The sequence below is a fragment of the Carassius gibelio genome, chromosome A15 (genome assembly GCF_023724105.1).
Source record: "Carassius gibelio isolate Cgi1373 ecotype wild population from Czech Republic chromosome A15, carGib1.2-hapl.c, whole genome shotgun sequence".
NCBI classification, from domain to species: Eukaryota; Metazoa; Chordata; class Actinopteri; order Cypriniformes; family Cyprinidae; genus Carassius; species Carassius gibelio.
The window spans coordinates 24,757,815-24,780,334 of record NC_068385.1 but is presented as its reverse complement, the minus strand read 5'-3'; the positions used below and the strand labels follow the sequence as shown (position 1 = coordinate 24,780,334).

At 37.4% G+C, this 22,520-nt stretch overlaps 1 protein-coding gene across 1 annotated transcript; it reads right to left on the bottom strand.

Annotated features, from left to right (window-relative positions):
* Positions 1 to 898: 898 nt before the first annotated feature.
* Positions 899 to 22,427, bottom strand: LOC128028760 (striatin-4). The gene is made up of 18 exons (XM_052616079.1): positions 21,900 to 22,427; positions 16,138 to 16,241; positions 15,333 to 15,409; positions 15,100 to 15,178; positions 14,811 to 14,996; positions 13,387 to 13,561; positions 13,148 to 13,304; positions 12,714 to 12,815; positions 11,487 to 11,605; positions 11,049 to 11,224; positions 10,817 to 10,864; positions 9,035 to 9,156; positions 8,709 to 8,876; positions 8,489 to 8,629; positions 6,980 to 7,078; positions 6,085 to 6,171; positions 5,758 to 5,938; positions 899 to 4,257 (listed from the first exon to the last, which is right to left on the bottom strand). The coding sequence occupies exons 1-17, from the start codon at positions 22,194 to 22,196 to the stop codon at positions 5,769 to 5,771; spliced, it is 2,307 nt and encodes a 768-aa protein (XP_052472039.1). The 5' UTR covers positions 22,197 to 22,427; the 3' UTR covers positions 899 to 4,257; positions 5,758 to 5,768.
* Positions 22,428 to 22,520: the final 93 nt, after the last annotated feature.

The window sequence follows — 22,520 nt, the reverse complement described above, 5'->3', positions numbered from 1 at the left end:
CTATTGCTACAGCCCTCTACAAGGATCTGGAGCACCTGAAACACCGAGGAACGTATGTCTGGATGTCCTTTATTAATTATAGTTCTGCTTTCAATACCATCATACAGGACATACTCATCAGGAAACTCATCCACCTGGCCTTTCCGCTCAGCTCTGCTCCAGGATTAGGGACTTTGCGTCTCAACTTACTACAGGACATTGCAAACACCCGCTATCCAGAGAAAAAACGTCATTATTAAGGACCCGTCCAATCCCGACCATCACCTGTTTGTCCTCCTGCCCTCAGGGAGGCGATAGAGGGCAATCAAAATGCACACCGCCAGATTATTAAATCGTTTCTATCCAAAAGCCATCCAGTCCCTAAACTACGGGCTGTCCTGCACTACTTATATATAACACTTTACTGTGGACTGTGCAATAACTGCTCTAATCCCCAACTTTATTTACCTGTTGCATATCAAGTTTATAAATGGATTGTGATTGCGTTGTTTACGTGTGTATGTACTGTAGCACTGTTAAACAGTGTCCTTTGTTAAATAGCTCTTCTTGAAGGCTATTTTGTATTGTACTTTATTCATCATATGACACTTATTGTGGATTATGTGTACGTTTGGAAGCACCAATGGGAGGGGCATGCAAAATTTCATTGTATTCAATACAATGATGATAAAAGGCTTCAATTCAACGCATCATGTTTACATAATTTAACACTTATTTTTTATCTGAAAAATTTACATATAAAATAAATGAATTACCTGGATTTTGACACCATCCTCCACCTCGTTAACCTTTATCAGATGCCAAATATGATGCTCGTCAATTCCCGAGAAATGTGGTCAGTGTTATTAGTTCATTTAAACTTTTTCACACACAACAAAATTCAGATCAGACAAGAATGAAATGTCTGTACAAAATCATCTTTTATTTTGTTGTTTTTTGATTTTATGACATAAAACAAGACCTGCATAGTAAAAAAAAAAAGAAAAAGAAAAAAGGAAAAGACATTTCAATAAAAGATAGATAGCAGATTAAAAATATGCATAATAAAACAAAATAAATAAAAGGCTGGTCTTTTTTATCCCTTGCAGTTATAGGTTGAATACAGCTTAATATGATGTACAAAATATCACACAGTGATAAATTGCTTTTAAAAAATAAAAACACTTAACAAAAAGTCCTTTTACCTTGGCTTTGGACTGAAACTTCTCTTTTTTTTTTTTAAATGTCCTTACAATTTTCAGTTCTTTAGGCTTTTACACAATCACAAGCAAGTATTAAGCCTAGAAAAAAGGTACTACTGTCATCTTACACCTTATTACTAGTAATCATATCAATATGTCTTGTAGAGAAAAAGCAAACAAATCAGAAAACGGGAAACTTACATTTTGCATTGGCAGCTTTTCAAACATATAAACAGTTTCGGTTTCCTTTTTTATTTATATTTTTACACAGATCCGTCCTCTCTCGGTAAGGAATGTGTTTTGTTGTTGCAATTTCAAGACTCTTATTGCATCGAGGGGTGAAATAGGTGCACAAGAGACACTAGGACTCGTCTAAACACCCATGCAATCGGCAGTCTTTGGAAGAGAAGAGTTACGATGCAGCGATACATGGATGAACCCAATCGATCATGTGATCCTACACATGTAGTGTAGCATAAAGCTAACCGTTAGTGTGCAGTGTGAAGTTACTAGGTAAAGAGGTAAGCAGCAAAGTATCATGGATTCCACTAAACACAAGTCTGTGGTCATGTGACATTCACTGACTGGGCAACTAGCCCAAAATCAATCCGTGGTCTCGATACTGAACAAGTGACAAGACATAAACCCGTCCATTAATAAAATCACTCCAAGAGCTTTTCCTTGCCAAAAATCCCACCCCCAAGTAGGAAACCTTTTATTTCCGAGTTGGTTGGATGGATTGATTCTTGATGGAGGATGTCTGGTTAAGAACTGACATGGCTTCATTATGCAAGAGCGCTCTTTATGGCCCATCAGTCTTTTTTTTTTTTTTTTCTTCTGACTAGCTTTCCGGCCACTTGTCTACGACCACGGAAAACCAGTAAAGGATAAAAATAAACCCAGCAAAACGGAAACTGGCTAATACAAGATGTGACCTCTGATCTCCAGACCTTAAGAGCAGGCTACCTCCAACTAAGAAACCTGAAGATACGATTCAGGTTAGATTCTTCATCTTATCTTGGTTTCCCCCAAAAAGTTTCAGAGTTGCATCTTGATTCCTTGCTTAGCCAATAAAAAGAAAATAAAAAACCTTTTTATTTTCACTCAGTGGGACCATATGAGCTTTTCTCTGAAAAACCATGTGTCTTGCCACGACTAACAGCACAAAACCCATTAAGAGGACTTTTAGAATTCGTCCAAATTCCAACACTGGGCTTTGACCTTTTGGTGAGTCAACTGACAACTAGAGGGCACTAGTTTCTCATCACTTAAAATGCCACTTTTTAGGGAAAAGGACTTGGGTCAAGATCAGAAGATGTCCAAAAACTCAGAAACTGACAATACAGCTGGACTGAAACACTGGAACCTGCAGTTGGTTTAAATTTTTTTTATTTGGTGACAATCGTCAACCAAAGATCATCCAGCTTGGATATGGAGTTTATCGTCTTAAAAATACCCTGACAAAAACCTTAAAGGAACACTCCACTCCACTGTTTTTTACATGTTTTAAATTTTCCAACTTCCCTATAGTTAAACAGCGGAGTTTTACCGTTTTTGAAATCCATTCAGCTGATCTCTGCGTCTGGCGATAGCACTTTTAGCTTAGCTTAGCGTAGATCATTGAATCTGATTAGACCGTTAGCATCTCGCTCAAAAATGACCAAAGAGTTTATATATTTTTCCTACTAATAACTTGACTAGTTACATCGTGTACTAAGAGTGACGGAAAATGAAAAGTTGTGATTTGAGTGTGACCATAGTTCCTAGCCATATCGGCCAAGAAAATCACAACTTTTCATTTTCCATTGGTCTTGGCACACGATGTAACTACAAAAGAGCCCAGTTTTAAATAGGAAAAATATAGAAACTTTAGTAATTTTTGAGCAAGATGCTAATGGTCTAATCAGATTCAATGATCTATGCTAAGCTAAAAGTGCTAGCGTCAGACCCGGAGATCCGCTGAATGGATTAAAAAAAATGGTAAAACAGACCGGTTTAACTCTAGGGCACTTGGAAAATGAGCCTATTTCCAAAAAAAAGTGTAATGTTCCTTTAAAAGCCACTTTGGCACACCAGAAACACTCCGAAACTCCCGACACTCGGGCTGTATTTAGGAAATGCCAAAGAACCGTATACGATGACTGAGGAATGGCAGGCGTCAACGGAGATTTGATATTTTACACCTCCTGTCATGAACAGGTCCCTGATTCAGAGGAGATCTTAGCACCAAGGTTGTGAGTCAAGTGTGCCATTTACAGCACATCCTGCTTATATTAAGAAATCAGTTATGCATCCAACTGCAGATCTTCCCAAAAAGTCTTCCAACCGATACCGAACACTACAATAAATACACTACTATAGTCACCCGACTATTATGGATAACGCCACCTGATCGGATATGAATGAAGATGATGATTGCAAAATGTTCAAAGTGTACACGTTATAAGAATGAGATGTGTGGAACTGATTACGAAAGGCTGAAACACTAAGGCTCTTAGCTGTGAGGCTAAAGGTAAAGCTGTGTTGTACTTGCAGCTAAAACGCAACCAAAAAAAACTAATCTAAAGCAGTCTTTGGAATGAAATGCATCAATTGCCTCACGTTACTAGGCAACAGTTACGCGAGGACATTAATTCACAGATCAGCACTAATGCAATTTACATTGAGACAATGTGCAGGCTTGTGTAAGGTCTTGTTTACCGAGAGCCTTCACATCCTCAACCTAAACAGAGCATGAAATTAAAACCCAGGGTGCGAGTTGTGTGTTAAGGTGTGTGGGTTTGCATGAGTCCATCCGTCAACAGATTGGACATCCTTCGCAACACACCATGCAGATTATTATTAGTGTAGTCTAAAACTGAAATTGGGACATGAGCAGCAAACTCATTAGTATTTAAAGCAGTAGGGTTTGTATCACAATGTGTGAGGCATAAAAAATGATGGGTTATTGAGTCGTGTGCCTTTAACATTGTTCCCCTCATTTAGTGAGCGTGTGTGTGTGTGTGTGTGTGTGTGTGTGTGTGTGTGTAGATACTCGGCGTTTCACTCTTGTGGCCCAGTAGTGAGGGTGGATCCCTGAGAAGAAAAAAAGCAAAAATTAGCTCAAGTCTGCAGGCATCACATTTGAACATACAAACGCTTGCACACCTATGATGACTACTAACAAGGTCATGCAAATGTTTCATCCTTTTTTGCTGGTTTGCGCCAAACATTAAAAAACGAAATCAGACCACAAGGACAACGTTTTGGAAAAAGTTGACACTGTATGTTTAGTATTGTGAGTGAATTAAATATGAAGCGAGTTGTCCTCATGGTTGAAAACTAAAACATACATCACTAACAGCGTAGTCTGATTTAAAAACAAGTGATTATTTTGAACCATTCTTTTAATAAAGGGGACAAAAAATTATTTTTTTGTATTATTATTTAGATTCCTGATGCCTTCTAATCTTTTTATGGTTTTCTACATTTCTGATCTGAACGCTCCATTGGAAGGGGGCGTGTCGCTACGAGGCTTCAATGGACACGCCCACTGCAACGACTGGCTAACATCTTTGCATATGAAATGAGCATTACAATTTCTTAAAAACTTCTACTATAACAGCCACCAAGATGAACTAATCGTCAAAAGTGATGATACTGCATTTTATTTAGATCTACTCCTGTTGCATCAAAGGTTGCCAAGCTGCACTGTAGCTGAACTCAGTCGCGATTTCCTTTTTGCAACACGATGTCCGCAGTGTCATGAATACTTTCATCATATCTAACAGCGGGAAAAAAATTATGTAGACTAAGAGATTCATTGAGCAGTGTAAAATGGAAGTTTGGGCAAAAATGCTGAAATCCAAAGACTGATAGACACCAATGATTAAAACGAGAGTGTTCCTTGATCACTTTCTGTACCGTATTTTTCGGATTATAAGTCGCACCTGAGTATAAGTCGCATCAGTCCAAAAATATGTCATGATGAGGAAAAAAACATATATAAGTCGCACTGGACTATAAGTCACATTTATTTAGACCCAAGAACCAAGAGAAAACATTACCGTCTACAGCCGCGAGAGGGCTGTCTTCAGTGTAAACTACAGGAGCACAGCATAGAGCGCCCTCTGGTGGCTGTAGACGGTAATGTTTTCTCTGTTCATTTCTCAGTTAATTTCTCTTGGTTCATGTCAAATTCATTTTGATAAATAAGTCGCACCTGAATATAAGTCGCAGGACAAGCCAAACTATGAAAAAAAGCGCAACTTATAGTCCGGAAAATACGGTATATATAACAATCAAATAGACTGTTTCACACTACTAATAGGAAGAGTGTGACGTTGATTTTTTTCGTCACTGGCTTGATTCACTGATGCATAAACAGCAGCAGACCACTTTGTTACAAAGAAGTCTTAACATGAGGGATGTTCGATGCAATGTTCTATAAAGGACTTAAAAATGTTTATTCATATTTCATTAAAAGGTGTATATGTATAATAAACATATAAAAGGAAAGAATATCATATGCATTTATGCTTATATCTGCCAAATCGCACTCTAAATCCAGTTTTAATGCGTTTAAATATGCATTTACCAATGAGAAAATCAAACAAAGATCTTGGCGAGCGCATCGGCCCCTGCGCTGGCGATGAAGGGCTGCGAGGGGTGGAAGGCCACGTCGTGAATGGCCTCGTCGTGTTTTTTCCTGTGCGCGGTGATCTCCTGCACGCACGTGCGATTGTCCAGCATCCACAAACGCACAGAGCAGTCGTGACCTGAGAAAAACAGAAATCGCTAAATCTAGCAGCATAGATTTTCACATTTCCGTGAGAATGTGGTCTGTTGACGTGGACGTGCTCAGAAGGCTTCGGTGTTTTGCTCTCTGACATCACACACTGAATGTCGGTATATATTCACTTACTGCCGGAGATGAGGTAAGTGCCTTTAGGGTCTGTGGTGAGACATGTTACAGCATCCAGGTGAGCCACCATGGAATGGATCACTTTCCCTGTGGCCACAGCGAGAGGAAGGAGGAAAGATTAGGTCACATTAGATGTTTTTGATACACAATATTGTTTCTAAATAGTCCGATATTCAAAGTTCTGGCTCGACCAATAGGAATACGCTGTGTAAAGTTTGTGTTCCTAAACTCATCCTTTTAAAGCAAGGTTTCTAAAACTGGGATTCACGAGAGAACTACAAAACTAATAAATAATTAATTAAAAAGTATCATTAAAATGTCGTTTTAAAATTTAATTAAAAACTTTAATATTTTATTACATTGACCAACAACAGAGCAGTGTGTACATGCAAATCTGTTTTTAAATTACTCGTATATTAACTTATTTTATAATATCTTAGGGATTTAGCTGGCAAAAAGGCTTAAAAAATCTAGATACGCCTAATTAACCATCATGACTCATCCTCAAATCACACAGTTTACCTTGAACACAATTTCTATTATGAACACATACAAAATAAAAATAATAATCAATAAAGACATCCTAATATGACTGGAAACAAAAAATTCAAAAATCCAGATGTTTTTTTTTTTTTTTTTACTGGCTAATCTTTCACACCAATAATGTTATTTGTTTTCCTTCAAGTAATCTTGCTATATAAACTGGTGAGTAAAGGCTGGTGTCTGCCACGATACGATTAAGGTTTTTTAACAGCTTTGAGAGGTCTATTGTGTCTGCACGGTAGGAGAGTCAAATACTTTGGTGGTGTTTTTACAGTTCCCACTGCTGGAAAATACATATTACAGCCCTGAAAATTGCTAAAAGCTCTCAACACACACACACACACACACACACCTGTCTTATTGTCCAGGAAACGGATGGTGCGGTTCTCATGGGCTGTAATGGAAATTGGTTGGGACGGATGGCTGACCACGCGGTTAATCAGCTCACTGCCTGCAGGGGGCGATAAAAAAAACACTATTTTATTATCTTAAAACAGACATGAGGTAAACATGAAGCAGCATACATAATCCATTTTACTTTTGTTACATGCTGTGTGGAACTATTATTTTTAACGTACATATACATACACACACACACACACACACACACACACACACACATATATACATATATACACACACTCTCACACACACACAGAAATACTGTGTGTATTCGCTTTTTGGGGGGATTAACATTAAAGACAGACAGCAGCTGGTAAATGTAGCCGCTTTAATGCACGAAACCAATATAATGATCCACATCAGATTTATTTCTCAACAGTTTGTGTTCACTTGAGACATGAATGACCGTTTTCGATGATATTCGTCAAGTTTTCATGCATCTTGAAATAATCTTCTATGTATTTTTCAGTTGAAGCGCCGAGAGAATCAAGAGTGAAGGAGCTTCAGGATGTGAGTGTTGTTAGAGATGCAACGCGTCTATCTGTCACACAAAACATCTTGCAAGCACTAAATTTCATGTGTACTTATGCTTCCATTTTGTAAAATTACTTGAATGTTTTAATTTGCAAGACACATGTAAATGAGAATCTTTCTTGAGGACGCATCAGTGGCCGATCACTCATCTGTCCCCAGCGTCGTCTTTCACACATCAGACATCTTTGTGTTTATTTGGAAATTTAATTGATTGAAAACAAACATAAAAGAGTGGAGTTGAAAGATTTCTCATCCTGTGGCTCCCTCTAAAGGACAGCAATTGTCTTCTAGAGGGGACATTTTTGCTCTGGCAATGTTTAATTATATAAAAGCTGCAAGTCAGATCAGTCTGAAAAGATATAGCAACAAACTACACTTTGGGGCCCAGGTCTCTGCTAAATTTTGGTGTTTGTAGCATTTGGCTTTCTTAATAATAATATGATGTAACACTTTACAGTAAGGTTTTATTTCTTAAGACTAATTACCTAGAGTGGTTTCATGAACATGAAAGAACAATGAAAAATACAAATTAATTTATTGATCTTAGTTAATTTCAACTTTGAATATATTATTAAAATAAAAAAGTTGTATCAGGTAAAACTTAACGGTGATATTTAATACAACTGAGGTGAAACAGCTTAATTTTTATTAACTAAACTAAAATTTAAAATAATAAATGTATAGCTTATTGTCACAAAGCATTAAAAAATTAAATTAATATAACTTATTATTATAAGTATAGTTAATAAAATGACTTCAAGATTCATTTATTGCAATTTACACACCTTTTTAATATGACTTTTCCCAAGATGTCAGTCTAATGAAATACTTTAACCATTTTATTTTATAATTATAATAAATAAATAGAATTATTTCTATTGACCACTATTTGTTAGTGTTTATTCCTATATGAACTGGCACTTACCATCCTTAGCCTGGGTCTCCAAGACCATGATGCTTTGCTCTGTGTTGAGGTCATAAAGCAGAGTCTCACCCCCATCAAAGGAAACAACAACCTGGGACGGGTCGGAGTTTACAAAGGCAACCGAGGTGGGAGTCCCATGTTCTGAAAGACAGACAGGCAATGAGTGAGAGGGACCAACGGAAAAGACTAACAATCCAGACGCTCAAGGTCTTCTCCTCACCTTTCTCTTTGTTGAAAACAGACACACACGGTGAGGAATTATGGGGGTCCCAGATCCTCACAGTCCCGTCTGCAGAGCAGGAGGCCAAGCGCTTCAAGCTGGAGGAGTAGGCCAAACCCCACACCGCGTCCTCGTGACCCGACAACACGCTGCTCTCCACGCCGGGATCTGAAAACAGTCATACACAACACTTATGTCTAGCTCAACCTAATGTGTTATCAAATTCATTTACAGTCAGCACCCTCTAGAGGACAGTCAGAACAACTGTTAACCATTGCTTTTAGGCACACGGTGTAACTTGCAAGTGCAGTAACAGGTTGACTTGCCATAGTTGTCGTAAGGATCTACATTAAGGTCTGGAATCTTCCAGCCGCGGATGGAGCCGTCCAGACCGCCGCTGAAGCATGATTCTCCTTCCTCTCCCATAGCCAGAGAAAGAACAGCACCACTGAATCACACACACACACACACACACACAACATATTAAAAAACACAACAAAATACTGTAGTGGTACTGGTAATACACTCAAAGTTTGATGTACAGTGGGGCTCGAAAGTTTGGGCACCCCTTGCAGAATCTGTGTAAATGCGAGTAATTTTCAAAAAATAAGAGAGATCATACTAAATGCATGTTATATTTTATTTAGTACTGTCCTGAGCAAGATATTGTACATAAAAGATATTAACATTTAGTCCACAAGACCAAAAAAATGCTGAAATTATTAAAATAACCCCACTCAAAAGTTTGGGAACCCTTGGTTCTTAGTACTGTGTTCTGTTACCTGATGATCCTCGACTGTCTTTCTGTTTTGTGATGGTTGTGCATGAGTCCCTTGTTTGTTCTGAACAGTTAAACTGAGCAGCGTTCTTCAGAAAAATCTTTAAGGTCCTGCAGATTCTTCAGTTTTCCAGCATCTTTACATATTTGAACCCTTTCCAGCAGTGACTGTATGATTTTGAGTTACATCTTATCACACTGAGGACATTTGAGGGACTCAAACACAACTATTTAAAAAGATTGAAACATTCACTGATCCTCCAGAAGGAAACAAGATGCATTAAGAGCTGGGGGGTGAAAACTTTTGAACATGATGAAGATGGCCAAATTTGTCTTATTTTGTTGAAATATGATTTTTTTTTTCCATTTACTTCTGCCCTTCGTAAGCAACAGAAGATACTTGTATGTTTCCGGTACACAAATTAAGTACAATTTACCTTGATCTTCAAATTCCAAAAGTTTTCACCCCCCAGCTCTTAATGCATCTTGTTTCCTTCTGGAGCATCATTCTTGGGTGCCCAAACTTTCGAGCCCCACTGTATATTGTGTGGCTGATTGATTTCAACAGTCATATGGAACAGTATTTACCATTGCTATCCACAGATTTTCAAAGAATACCATAATATTGTCCAAAAAACAAAGCTAATGCTGTTTAAAGCGAATGGACATTTTCACTGCAGGTAACCATTTTATTGTTGATATGTAATCAATTAATAATAGATATTTAACAAATTTGTCTAAATGAATTAAAACGATACTAAAATACTAACACGTATCTCATGCTACTAGCAAATTTTGGCATTAAACATTACCAATGTGCTGTATAAAAAGCAAATGTTTTGCAATTTGCAAAGTCATCCGGTTATTATTGTTTTCAAAGATTTATGGAAGCTCGTTTCTGCCAATAAAAAAAAAAGGTAATTCTGAGTTTATATAACAACCCTAGCTCTAGAACTCACAATTTTGAGTTTGTGTTTCGTAATCCAGAATTTATTTTTAACAATTCTGACTTTTTGTTGTTGTTGTTGTTATTCCATGGTGAAAATGGCCTTCTATGAGAATAGCTAAGAAAGTATTAAATCAAAGGTAATTTAAATGTAAATATAGGGAAAATTAACATTTACAATTAAACGTACAATTTCACTACACTATTAGATAATAACGAATGGTACTAGTATAATGCGCATCTCTAGTTTCAGTTCATTTTTCAGTTCACATGCTACTTGGGTGATCTAGCCTCGAGCGCTTGGCAGAGTATGTTAGCCATAGGTCGTGCCATTTAATTTTTAGCGATTCGATCTCAGTCTAATTATAAACCTGTCCCGCTCACCTGTGTGCTCTGAATGTATAAATGGGCTCAACGTCCAGCGCTGCATTTCTGTGAAGATAAAAATGAGAGGCTTCCATGTTAGGACGCAGAGAGACGGCACAAAAATAATTTTGTATGTCTCGATATTTCTAAACACAGTTCCAGAGACACCTACGCGAACAGATAGTTATCATAAGAGAGCAGTAAAATATGGGTCTTGTTTTGGACCAATGGGATAGGATGGGATTCTTACTTTTTGGAGTGCATCGCCTTGTTGAGGTTCCAAAGTTTGAGCGTCCCATCCTCGGAGGCAGACAGCAGCACGGCCTGGCTGGGGTGAAAGGTCAACGCCCGGATGGCATCGAAGTGGCTTCGCAGCGTGAAGCGAGGGTTCCACGTTTTTTTGAACTCTTCTCGATTGTCCTGCAACTAAATCACATCAAAGGATACAATTCCTTGTAGAAAAAACTACAATTCATTATAGTCTTAAAAAAAGTACTTGGGACATAACGTATACATTATTTAGATTTCAGTGGGACCTGAATGAAATGCTTCCAGATACTTCGATTGCATTTTTAATCCTTTTTAGTGTGAAACGTAGATGTAGATTTTGAAGAATTTTGATGAAATGTCTCTTTAAATGATAAAAAATGCGTTCAATTGAGGAGGAGAGATGACTTATTATACTAACGTCAATGGTGAGGTCATTGTCGTTGGCAACAGTGAGGTCAGCCAGCTCTCCGAGGTTCATATCCCCTCCTCCGACAGCATCCAGAATGAAGACATCAGAGGAGAATCCAAGAGCGCCCCCTTGAGTTCAGACAGACGCACAACAATTAAAAATGGAAAATTCAGCCCAGACACTCAACAGATTCACAAGAAAAAAAAAAAAAAACAGTTGTTCATAACAGCAGTAAGAATACCACCTGCATAATTGAAATGCACTTTTACTTTGAAAAGTATTTTAATGTAGTCTCTTGATTATATACACTTAAAATAATCCAAATCACTAACACAAGCATTTATGGTTTAGCTTTTTAAAAAATTTCAATTTCAATAAATAGAAAAAAAAGGGTAATATGCATTATTATGTAGTCCCACATTGTATTTTACTTTTTCTCCACCCACACTAAGAAACGTATTGGGCGACTTATGCATTTTACTTAAGAAAAAAAATAAAAAATAAAAGTGTGTATATATATATATATACATTTTTATATTTCTTTGCATATTATTAATATAATAATAATAATAATAATAATAATAATAATTTATAATTATATATATATATATATATATATATATATATATATATATATATATATATATATATATATATAATTATAAATTATTATTATTATTATTATTATTATTATTATATTAATAATATGCAAAGAAATATAAAAATGTATTAATAATCACTGCTATACTGATAAAAATGATTATAACTTTCAAATTGTGTAAATATATAATATAATATAACATACAACGAGGAAAAATGCAGACATTTTTCATTTTACATCAAATATTAGTCATTTTCTTGGCAAAACAGATGGTTTGGCTGAATATTTCCTTAAATTATCTAAATAGATAAATAGACCGATTTGACATTTTTAAGAAAAAATATTTGCGTTCGTTATACTGAAAAATGAATAATGATTTAATTATATAAGTGAGATTGTAATATAATCTAACATAAAATTAAATCAGTATAAAACACTTTGATATATTCGAATCTACAATGTGGGGGGAAACGTAATGCATTAAAAAAAGGAATGGTTGAGCGATGGAAATAAGAAAATGACTCTTTTAATCTATTTCAAAGCCAATAGCTGTAAACATTAAGCTTTTTTATGATCTAAAAGTGATCAGTTTCGGATTAGGGGGTGTATTCAGAGATCCGGATGGTTAATCTTACCCTCTCCAGAGCGTGTCTGTCCCGGGATAGAAGGAGGTGGAGCTGGTTTGGGCGGGAAATCTGACATAATGCCTTGCAACTTATTCCGGCGGTTTTCTGAACCTGGGCAGAGGAAGTGAGAGGAGGACTAAAATACCAGCAGACAGAGCAGGAAAACAACTAAATCCATTGCTGGAGGTATGACGACATGTTCGAAAGAGGTGAAGAGAATATCAGGGAAACAAACAAGCGTGCAGTGACGTGAGGAGCGAATGGAGGTCCCGTCAACAGATCTCATCAACAGGAAGTGACAAACAAAAGCAAATGAAAAGAAAACAACGAGTTGTCACAGCATGACAATAAACGGAAGGGAAACCCTCACATCCACGGTCAAAAATAGCCGCAGAAACGGCCAGTTGTCTAGTAGGACTCCCTCATGAGCAAATTTCCAATACCTAATTCCCGGCCGTCTCCAGATATGCGAGCTTCTCCCGCCCCTTCGCCTTCCTCTCCCGAGCCCAAGAAATCAAACTCGCCCAGGGCATCCTCCGAGTCCTCTTCATCATCGTCATCCTCGGGGTCAAGATCTGTGGTCATGGATTCTCCGCCCATCTGCATGCGTACAGGCGACACACGGTCAGAAACAAAACAGGACCTGTGCGTGCAGGCCTTCTCTTCTTGTGAACGCTCTGACCTTGCTCCTGGACTTCTTGCTTTTGCGTCCGTCGATGCAGTCTGTAGTCATGCCCTGGAAGTCCTCTTCTTCATCACTGTCATCCTCATCGTCATCCTCACAGCCACGGAGGAAAGGAATTTGGTCCAGGACAGAGCTGCCCATCCGCTCTTTAGAGCTCTCTTTTCCAGCACGCCTGCAGGAGAGATATATATCTTCATCATTACCACAACAAGCATAACTGCAAAGACTATAGTTTCAACAATGGCCTTGCAAAAACTTATATGATATTAGAGCACCCCTTTCAAGTCTCTGGTGGACTGTTGCTTGTCTAAACTGCTAGGAACAGCAATATGATAAAGTACACAATGTTCAGTCAGGAGTTATATTTATTAGGAACAATTAAAGGAATAAAGAATCCCTCGTCCAAGCATCATACTGCATTGTCCTAACAAAATGCTGTCGGCAGTTGTCAAGCAACACAAGTCAAAGTGCAGTCAAAGGTGTGTGTTTATAGCAGCCCTCAGCTGAGGGAAATCTTCAAAGTAAAGTAAAACAAAACTGAAACGAAAAAAATAAAAAAAATAAATAAATAACTCTACAATGTATTTCAAATAAGATTAAAAATATAGAACACTACAAAAACAAAACACAAACGGAAAACAAAGAAGAATCAAGCACACAAACAAATTCAACTAAAAACAAAACAAAAGAAAAAAGGAACAAAACAAATAAAGCACAAAACAAGAATTGAATAAAAAAAGTAGAAACCAAAATAAATTTTACAAACGCTTTAAACATTGCTCATCTAATTAGAATTAGTAAATTTAGAACTGTGTCAGTGTTTTTCCATAATATCACACAAATAAATAAATAAATGGGTGTTAAATTGATTTTTTTTTTTTTTTTTTGAGAAAAATAAAAATAAAAACAAAGTGATAAAACTAGTATGGTTTTGTAGACGACTGATTTTATACAATTTGATCACTGCATGTGTAATTGTGATTTTAGTGAGTGGGCTTTAATAAGAGAAATTGTTTCATTTCGATTAAAGTTCCACAATTCCTAAAGATGACAATTATCATTTTGGGGTGAATTATCCCTTAAATATCGTATTTTCTGGACTAAAAGTCAAACTTTTTTTCATAGTTTGGCTGGTCCTGCGACTTATAGTCAGGTGCGACTTATTTATCAAAATTAATTTAACATGAACTAAGAGAAATGAACCAAGAGAAAACATTACCGTCTCCAGCCGCGAGAGGGCGCTCTATGCTGTAGACGGTAATGTTTTCTCTTGGTTCTTGGTTCTAAATAAATGCGACTTATATTCCAGTGCAACTTATATGTTTTTTTCTTCGTCGTTGGACTGATGCGACTTATATTTAGATGTGACGTATAGTCCGAAAAATACGGTACTAAGATGTCAAAATGTGTGTTGGTCTTACCGTTTGATTTGCTCTTCGATCTGGCGCACTAGTAGTGACTCTCCTCCACTGTGAGGTTCTGGTTCTGCGGGCGGTTCGCTGGAAGGAGGCCCATTCACCTCTGGGCTGTTGCGACCCAACAGGGAACGAACACGTTTGGAGCGCATGTCCAAGATGGTGTCAGAATATCCCACCTCTTCCAGATACCTGCTCACGTACACAGACACAAAAACAGCACATGCACAGGGTCAGCAGAATATTTTGGATAAAAAAAAAAATCTGAAAATGAAAGCAAACAAAATACACTGACTTGCGCAATAACTGACGGCCCTCCTTCCAAGGCATCTGATTGGTTGGTTCTGAATCTGAATCTGCAGGTCCATTGGGTACTGTGAGAAACAGAATAATGTCACCAAACACAAAGAAAACAGATAACCTGCAGCATACAGTATTTGTTCTGGTCATGATTAATATGTTTAGCTAAATTTGAATCAGATCAAGTTTCATAAGTTCATGTGTTTAATAGGTAAATTTTTGTGTTACTTGGTTCAGCTTCGGTCTCTGGTTTCTTCTCTCCAGGGCTCTGGTCAGTGCCACTTTTCAGCTTCTGATGTTTGGCCCTGGGATCAAAATGACAAGATTATAAGTGATAAACACACAAACTCTTGGAAACATCCTTAGATCTCGCAATGTGCTTCAGGACAGCATCTTCCCTCAAACAGTTAAATTGAAAAAATGTAAAACAGAAAAACAAAAGGCAACACAAAAAAATAAATCCAATGTAGAGCAAAAAAAAAATGGAACAAAACACAAAAAAGAACAAAACTAATACATAAAAGAAAATAAAAAGAACAAAAAAAAAATAAAAACAATAGAACAAATATAAGTCAACAAAAACACAAACCAAAAACAGAATAAAGCATAAAAACAGCAAAACAGAAAAGTAACAAAACAAAAACATAAAGCAAAAACATAAAATAAAACAGAAAAGTAACAAAAAAATAAATAAATTGGAACAAAGTAGAAAATTATAATAAAATAAAACAGAAAAGTAACAAAACAAAAATAGAACAAAGCAGAAAAATCACATAAAACTTCAAAGTAGCAAAAAAGAACAAAGCAGAAAAATAAAAATAAAATTAGCTCAACAAAAAAAGAACAAAACAAAAGTAACAGAAAACAAACACACACGCAAAAACAGAACATTAAAAAAACTGACATTTTACAACAGCTTAACATCGCTCAACTGCGTTTCATCATGTTTTTGTAATGTTTTACGGTGTTTTTATTGAGCATTGGTTTCACATTATACGGCGAGCTAAAGAGGCTCATCTGTGTGTCGGCTCACCTCTCCTGTTTCAGAGCGTATTCCAGCATCTTGATTCGCCGCACCAGATCCTGCTTCATGTTCTCCTGACCTTTCCTCTCACCCTGCAGAAACGCCACCTGAGTCTGAGAGCGCAGCAGCAGCAGCAGCAGCAGCACAGGGAGACAGACAGACACAGAGGGAAAGAGACAGATAGATATAAGGTAAGGGTTCAAATGAGATATATCTGAAAGAAAATGAAAGGTTATATGCTGAAGCCTCATGATTGTGCCACCACCAATGACAATCTGAGCGCAACGGATAACTAAAGACCTAAAATTCCTCATGCTTTATTTTAGACTGCTGCTGACCAGAATCATGAAAGGCAAATATGTTGATGGAAAAGAGACTATGAAGTCGGAGAAACCACAAACCATTCAAACCATTGAAAATGGCCCCAATCGCCCCCTAGAGTCCACCTTACATTCCACATTAATCAGAAATGTCAAATTACCAACAACTAAGGCTGTGTTCAGGCCAGGGATTTTTTATGTATTTTATATATATATATATATATATATATATATATATAAATAATAAAAATACAACCAAATGCAAGTAATAAAGAAATAACGCAAGATCACGCATGAGATCAGAGTTCTTGCGAAAGACTGGGAATGTTATTAAAATGTTATGAAAATTATCCTCCAATTCTTAAGTCCAAATAGATCGAGAAGAAGCCATTCTCTGAATCGAAGCCCTGCTTGCTTACATTGACAGTAGTGTGACTGGATCCACATCTAGGGGGTGGAGATTGGTTGGTTTAGAGATCAGGAGGTGGAGACGGATAGGTTTAGGTGTATATATATATATATATATATATATATATATATAGGTTAGAAGGAGCTAGAAATGGATCCAACCACACCCCGTGGATCTTGTGTTCTACAATGAGGACAATCTCGATATTGTGGTCAATAACTCCTCCCCAAACATCCCACTGCCCTGTATCTTGCTCTCTCTGTGGCTCTACATTTTTTAATAACTCATCCGTTTAAATTATATTAAGCCATTAAATTCTGCATAATTAAGGGCGTGGCCACTTGAGTGACAGGTGGATTGCCGCTGCTGTCACTGCCGTCGAGCTAGATGGGCGTGGTTTCAGCAGCCAGCTCCCCCCCTTTTTCGATTATCTGGGAGTGACGCATGGTGACGCTCTGCCAAGATGGCGATGGTCTACTTTGAGCTTCAAAAATGCTCTTCGGAAATCGACGGGTGACGTCACGGACACTACGTCCACATGTTTTTATACAGTCTATGGTCAGAACTCATTTCACACGGCAGGATCTTGAATCGCCAGCAGGTCCAGATATTTAGCATGGCAAATATTTAACGGGGGTTGATTGCTTTTTTGATAATTCAAAACTTTATAATAACTTTATAATTCAAAAAATTATATATATATATAATATATATATATATATATATATATATATATATATATATATATATATAGGCTGACTTGAAAAGTAAAGAAGAGTAAAGCATGGCAGGTTGGCACAGGTCCTCATGGTGACTGGCTTGGCTGGTGTGCCATGGTGTGGGCAGGCAACCTGTTATGGCAGGTCTTTAGAGCACTTTGACATTTTCACAAAGGTAAGTAACTGCCCATGTTTCGTCCTTTGAAACTGGGATTCTTGTCACACAATGACTGGGAATCTGATATCATCGTCATTCTAGGAAACAGACTGATTGGAAATGATTGCAATCTACCCATCAAAACATTATTAGTCTCAGCACCAACAAAAAAGGAACAATCATGAATCTGATGGCTTAGAAGAGTTATGCAGCAGAAGTGTAATACTTCTACTTGAACTGAGACAGTTCTAGTTACACAAGCTCGGTACAAGCTCCAAAAAACACAATATTTCTGGCCACTGAAGTTAAGGGAATGGGCTGGTATAACAACACTGGCACATTTATATGGCGGAGCATCCCTCTCATGACTTCCTGTGGGTGGGAACAGGTCAAGGGCACATACAAACTCTCTCTCTCTCTCTCTCTCTCTCTCTCTCTCTCTCTCCACATTAGCACCCCTTTGAGACTCAGTCCAACAACTACAGCAGCAGACGCTTTCTGGGACAAGCCTTTTTGAGAATATATGAACGCATTGAACTCATTCATCTGAAAATGACTAAGTGTTTTTATACCACTTCTGTTCAGTTCGATGGGCTAACCTTTGACTTTCAGCCTTTGGTGAAGCTTAAATGCAAAAAAACAATACACATGACATTGACAATAGAAAGTTATATTGACAGTAAGGGAGTGGACAGGTGAAGCTATCTGTTGTGAAACCGATGCGTCTCTTGTGTAAAGATTGACCTCATGAATAATATTTTCCTGACTATGTGGCAAAAATCAATATTGAACTACATGCAAGAGATGTAATAAAGACAAACAGTGCTTAATAGATATTTATTGACTATGCTAATTATAAAATGGATAGTTAATGGTGATTGTAGTCATTACCACTCAAAACCTTTCAGTAATCATAAAATCAACAGAGAAGTTTTTTGTTGTCGTTTAAATCTCTTGCCATTATCCCCACAGTTTTAGACCCATTTGATATGACTACAAAATAATAATAATAACTGGTGTGTGTATATGTAATATATATATATATATATATATATATATATATATATATATATATATATATATATACACACACACACACACACACACACACACACAGAAAGTAGCCCATATTCACCTAAATGTACTGACCTACTTTTGGTTAATTCATCCAAGCTTTGACAAATTCTGCATTATACAATATAATTTGTTTTTCTGATTGGATTCCACAATTCCATCCATGTTTTCCGCATTGCGATTGGTTTGTGTCTTACAAACATGCAGCTTTTTTCTTCATAAGATGTTGGACTGGAGCGGTGTGGATTACTTGTGATGTTTTTATCAGCTGTTTAGACTTTTAGTCTGACGGCACCCATTCACTGCAGAGGACTTAATAGCGAGCAAGTGATATAATGCTACATTTCTTAAAATCTTCATTTTTGGGTGCACTAGTTAACAGTTTTCTTATTGGTGTTATTAACATTATTATATTTATTACTTATTATTTTTTATATTACTTTTATTATAAGTTTAATTATTCATTTATATTTACTTACAGTACAAAATGGAAATTTCAACTAGTTGCCAAGGCAAAATTTTATAAAAATGTTGTTTTTCAATTAATATTTATATTTGATAGTTTTAGTTAACAATAACGTCATCCCTGAACGATCATGTTCTGCCCGCCACAAAGGAAACACAATGGCACAGGTGTGCCACATAAAACCATCAGGGAACGTGATGCCCCACGGCAGCTACTCTCACATTGCTTGTCTCCCTTACCACCCTTTTATAGGCCAAGTCAAAAAACAATGTGTGTGTGAGACATGGAAAACATAGCAGTTGGTCCCTGAAGTCTGCAGATTTCCATGGGCATGTCCTGGCAGAAGAACACACATCCATGAGAGCCACAAGGCCTGTCCTTTTATCGAGCACACTGGCAACTCCTTATGTAATCTACTACAGGCTCTGTTTGAATGGGGTCACTTAATTGCAAAGCTTTTCTCAGGCCAAGATCTACTGCAAACTGGGCCAGTGGAGTCCAGACTCAAAAAAAAAAAAGGGAGCAAATCCCTAATCCTCAGTCTAAACTGTTTTTCTCCGCTCTCTATACACGTTCTTGATGTGAGTGCAAGCTTTCCAAATAGAATTGATGTTTCTAGGTTTCAAATAAAATAACGTGAGCCATGCGTCTCTCAGATGCTGTAATACGATGCAAGTAACGGCACTAAATAACGAAATTGTGCTAGGCACACAGATCGGCTCTCTTGGGACTGAGAAAGAATAAAAAAAGAAAAACCTTGCTTTAATTCTCCAGCAGGACGGCATTACGTCATGCCTTGAACAGCAGCTTCGCAATTTACAAAAGTAGTAGCAGACAGTCCATTGGGTCACATGACGTCACAAATGCAATTATTATTAGAGCGTTTATTCGAATGTAAATTTGGCAGCGCTGCCTCTGAACTGCCTTGATTCGATTATCTTGCACTTAACGTCAGGGTTCAGAGAGAAGCTAAACAACAGAAAAGCATTGCCATCGTTGAAGCACAGGAAGTTAAGTGTACTGTACAAAAGGCTTTTTTGTACGGAGACCAAAAAAAAGTGCTAACCCTAGATGACCTCTATTGTTAAATATATTACTAATATACATAAATATATTTCAATAAAAACGCCTACAATGAACATAACCCGTGCAGTCCGATTCCTAAACAAATGACTTGTATAAAATGTTTTGTATAATCAATCAAGCTAAAATTTCAGTGTAGTCTGATTTCAGAATTAATGACTCTTTATAATTATAAAACGCAATATCGTACAAAGTAAACAACCACTGTAGACCAATTTGTCAAGTTACTTGTATGAACCAATTATTTAAGCGAATCTAACTTGACAACGAATGCTTCTAGGTGAATTAATTATTACATTTAGCAGTAATTTGAAGCGTTTACTGAATTAAACTCACTCACTTACTAAACCTCGATTTATTCCTTTCGTTATGTTTGAATAGAAATGAACGAAGAAACACAACTGTTTAGTCAATCTAACTTGTAGAGCGACCAATTTAGTTCAATTCATGCACAAATGACTCTTATTAGCAGTTTTTTTCGTGAAACAAAAACATGAACCGTATCAGATGACTCTTAAACAAGCTGATTATTTCTATGAAGAATCAAAACACACACATTTGGTTTCAGTTCCTCAATTCATCTAACACACTTTCTGAACTGCAAGTTTAAAGGGACGGTTCACCCAAAATTTTTAAATGGTTTCATTATCTACTCGCCCTCAACCTGTATGAGCTTCTGTTGAACACAAAAGAAGATACTTTGTAGAATGTGGGTTTCTGGTGATTTCCATTGCATTTCATTTTCCCAAACTATGGAAGTCAATGGGGACCAGCAACTGCTTGGTTAGCCATACTCTTCAACATATCTTCTTTTGTGGTCAACAGAAAGAGAAACTCATAAAGGCTTGGGACAACTTGAAGGGGAGTAAACGACAGGATTTTTGGGTGAACTATTCCTTTATTAGTGTGGCCTACTCGAAATTATGCAAAACCTTGCACATGATTTCAATCAGCTTCCACTTATTCATTTAATGTTCAAATCACAACGTGTAGTTAAAAATACACAGTATGAGTTTTGTTTCAATCAAATGTATATTAAAAAAATCGTAATTATTTGTATATAGTTAAGACCAGTTAATGCATTGCATTTATTTGCTTTTAAAATCTGATCTCTTCATTAGCAACAAACTGCTGACAGCAGTATATATATATATATATATATATATATATATATATATATATATATATATATATATAAATTGTATATTTGGATGTTTTTTGTTTTGTTTATCAAAAAAAAAAAAGAAAGAAAACACTAAAAGAACCGCTACGGTATTAGATTCGTTCAGATGAATCAGATCCAGAATCGATTCCCATCCTAAGATGGGTAACATTATGGGTGTGCAGCAAAATGGTCATTTTTTTACAGTTATATTTGCTCCATGAATACTTAAATCCGATGTGATCGCAAAACGACATCTAATCAACGATAATAGCAGGCGATATTGACTTCTGCCTGCGTCTTATCTGTAAACGAGCTCTTCCTCAAGGAATGCGTCTGGAAGAGACCAAAACAAGCGATTAAAGAAACCCCGTTTTTTACCCTCAGCTCATCTCGCTCGGCCTCCCAGCGATATTTCTCGGCTTGAAAGCGGCCCCATTCATACTGGATGAAATGTAAGATCCCGGGCAACGAGAGGCCCGCGTCCCCGTCCTGCGGATCTCGCGGCTGGGAGGCTCCAGACATCGCCCCGGTGGCCGCGGCGGCCGCGGCGGCCGCTGCTGCGGTGGAAGCGGGACCGAGCACAGCCTTCGGCCCGTTCGCATTGCGCCCCGCTCCGCTTCCTGCGGGGCTCTGGTTCGTTCCACCCGCCACCCCGCCGGATCTTTCCGCCTCCATCAGAGCGTTCGAGCTGTCGCCGGAGCCAGGAGGTGGGAAAACAGAAGAATAAGCCACCCCGTTGCTTGAAGTCTCCTCCGAAGCCCTCTCCCGTTTCTTTGCCCAATACACACAGAAAGGCGAGTACTCACACGCACAGAAAAGTGCCAAATAGTGATCCACTCTTACTATGGAATGGCTGCAAACGCTACCAGCTCAAGTGCTCCCTATAGGTTATAAAGCTGGCTACCGCAGGGGGGCAGTTCGCGGCTCTAAAAGCCTGATCCTCTATTGAGGTCAATTCAAATCTGAAGACGTTTTTGTTATTGTTGTTGTTTGTTTGTT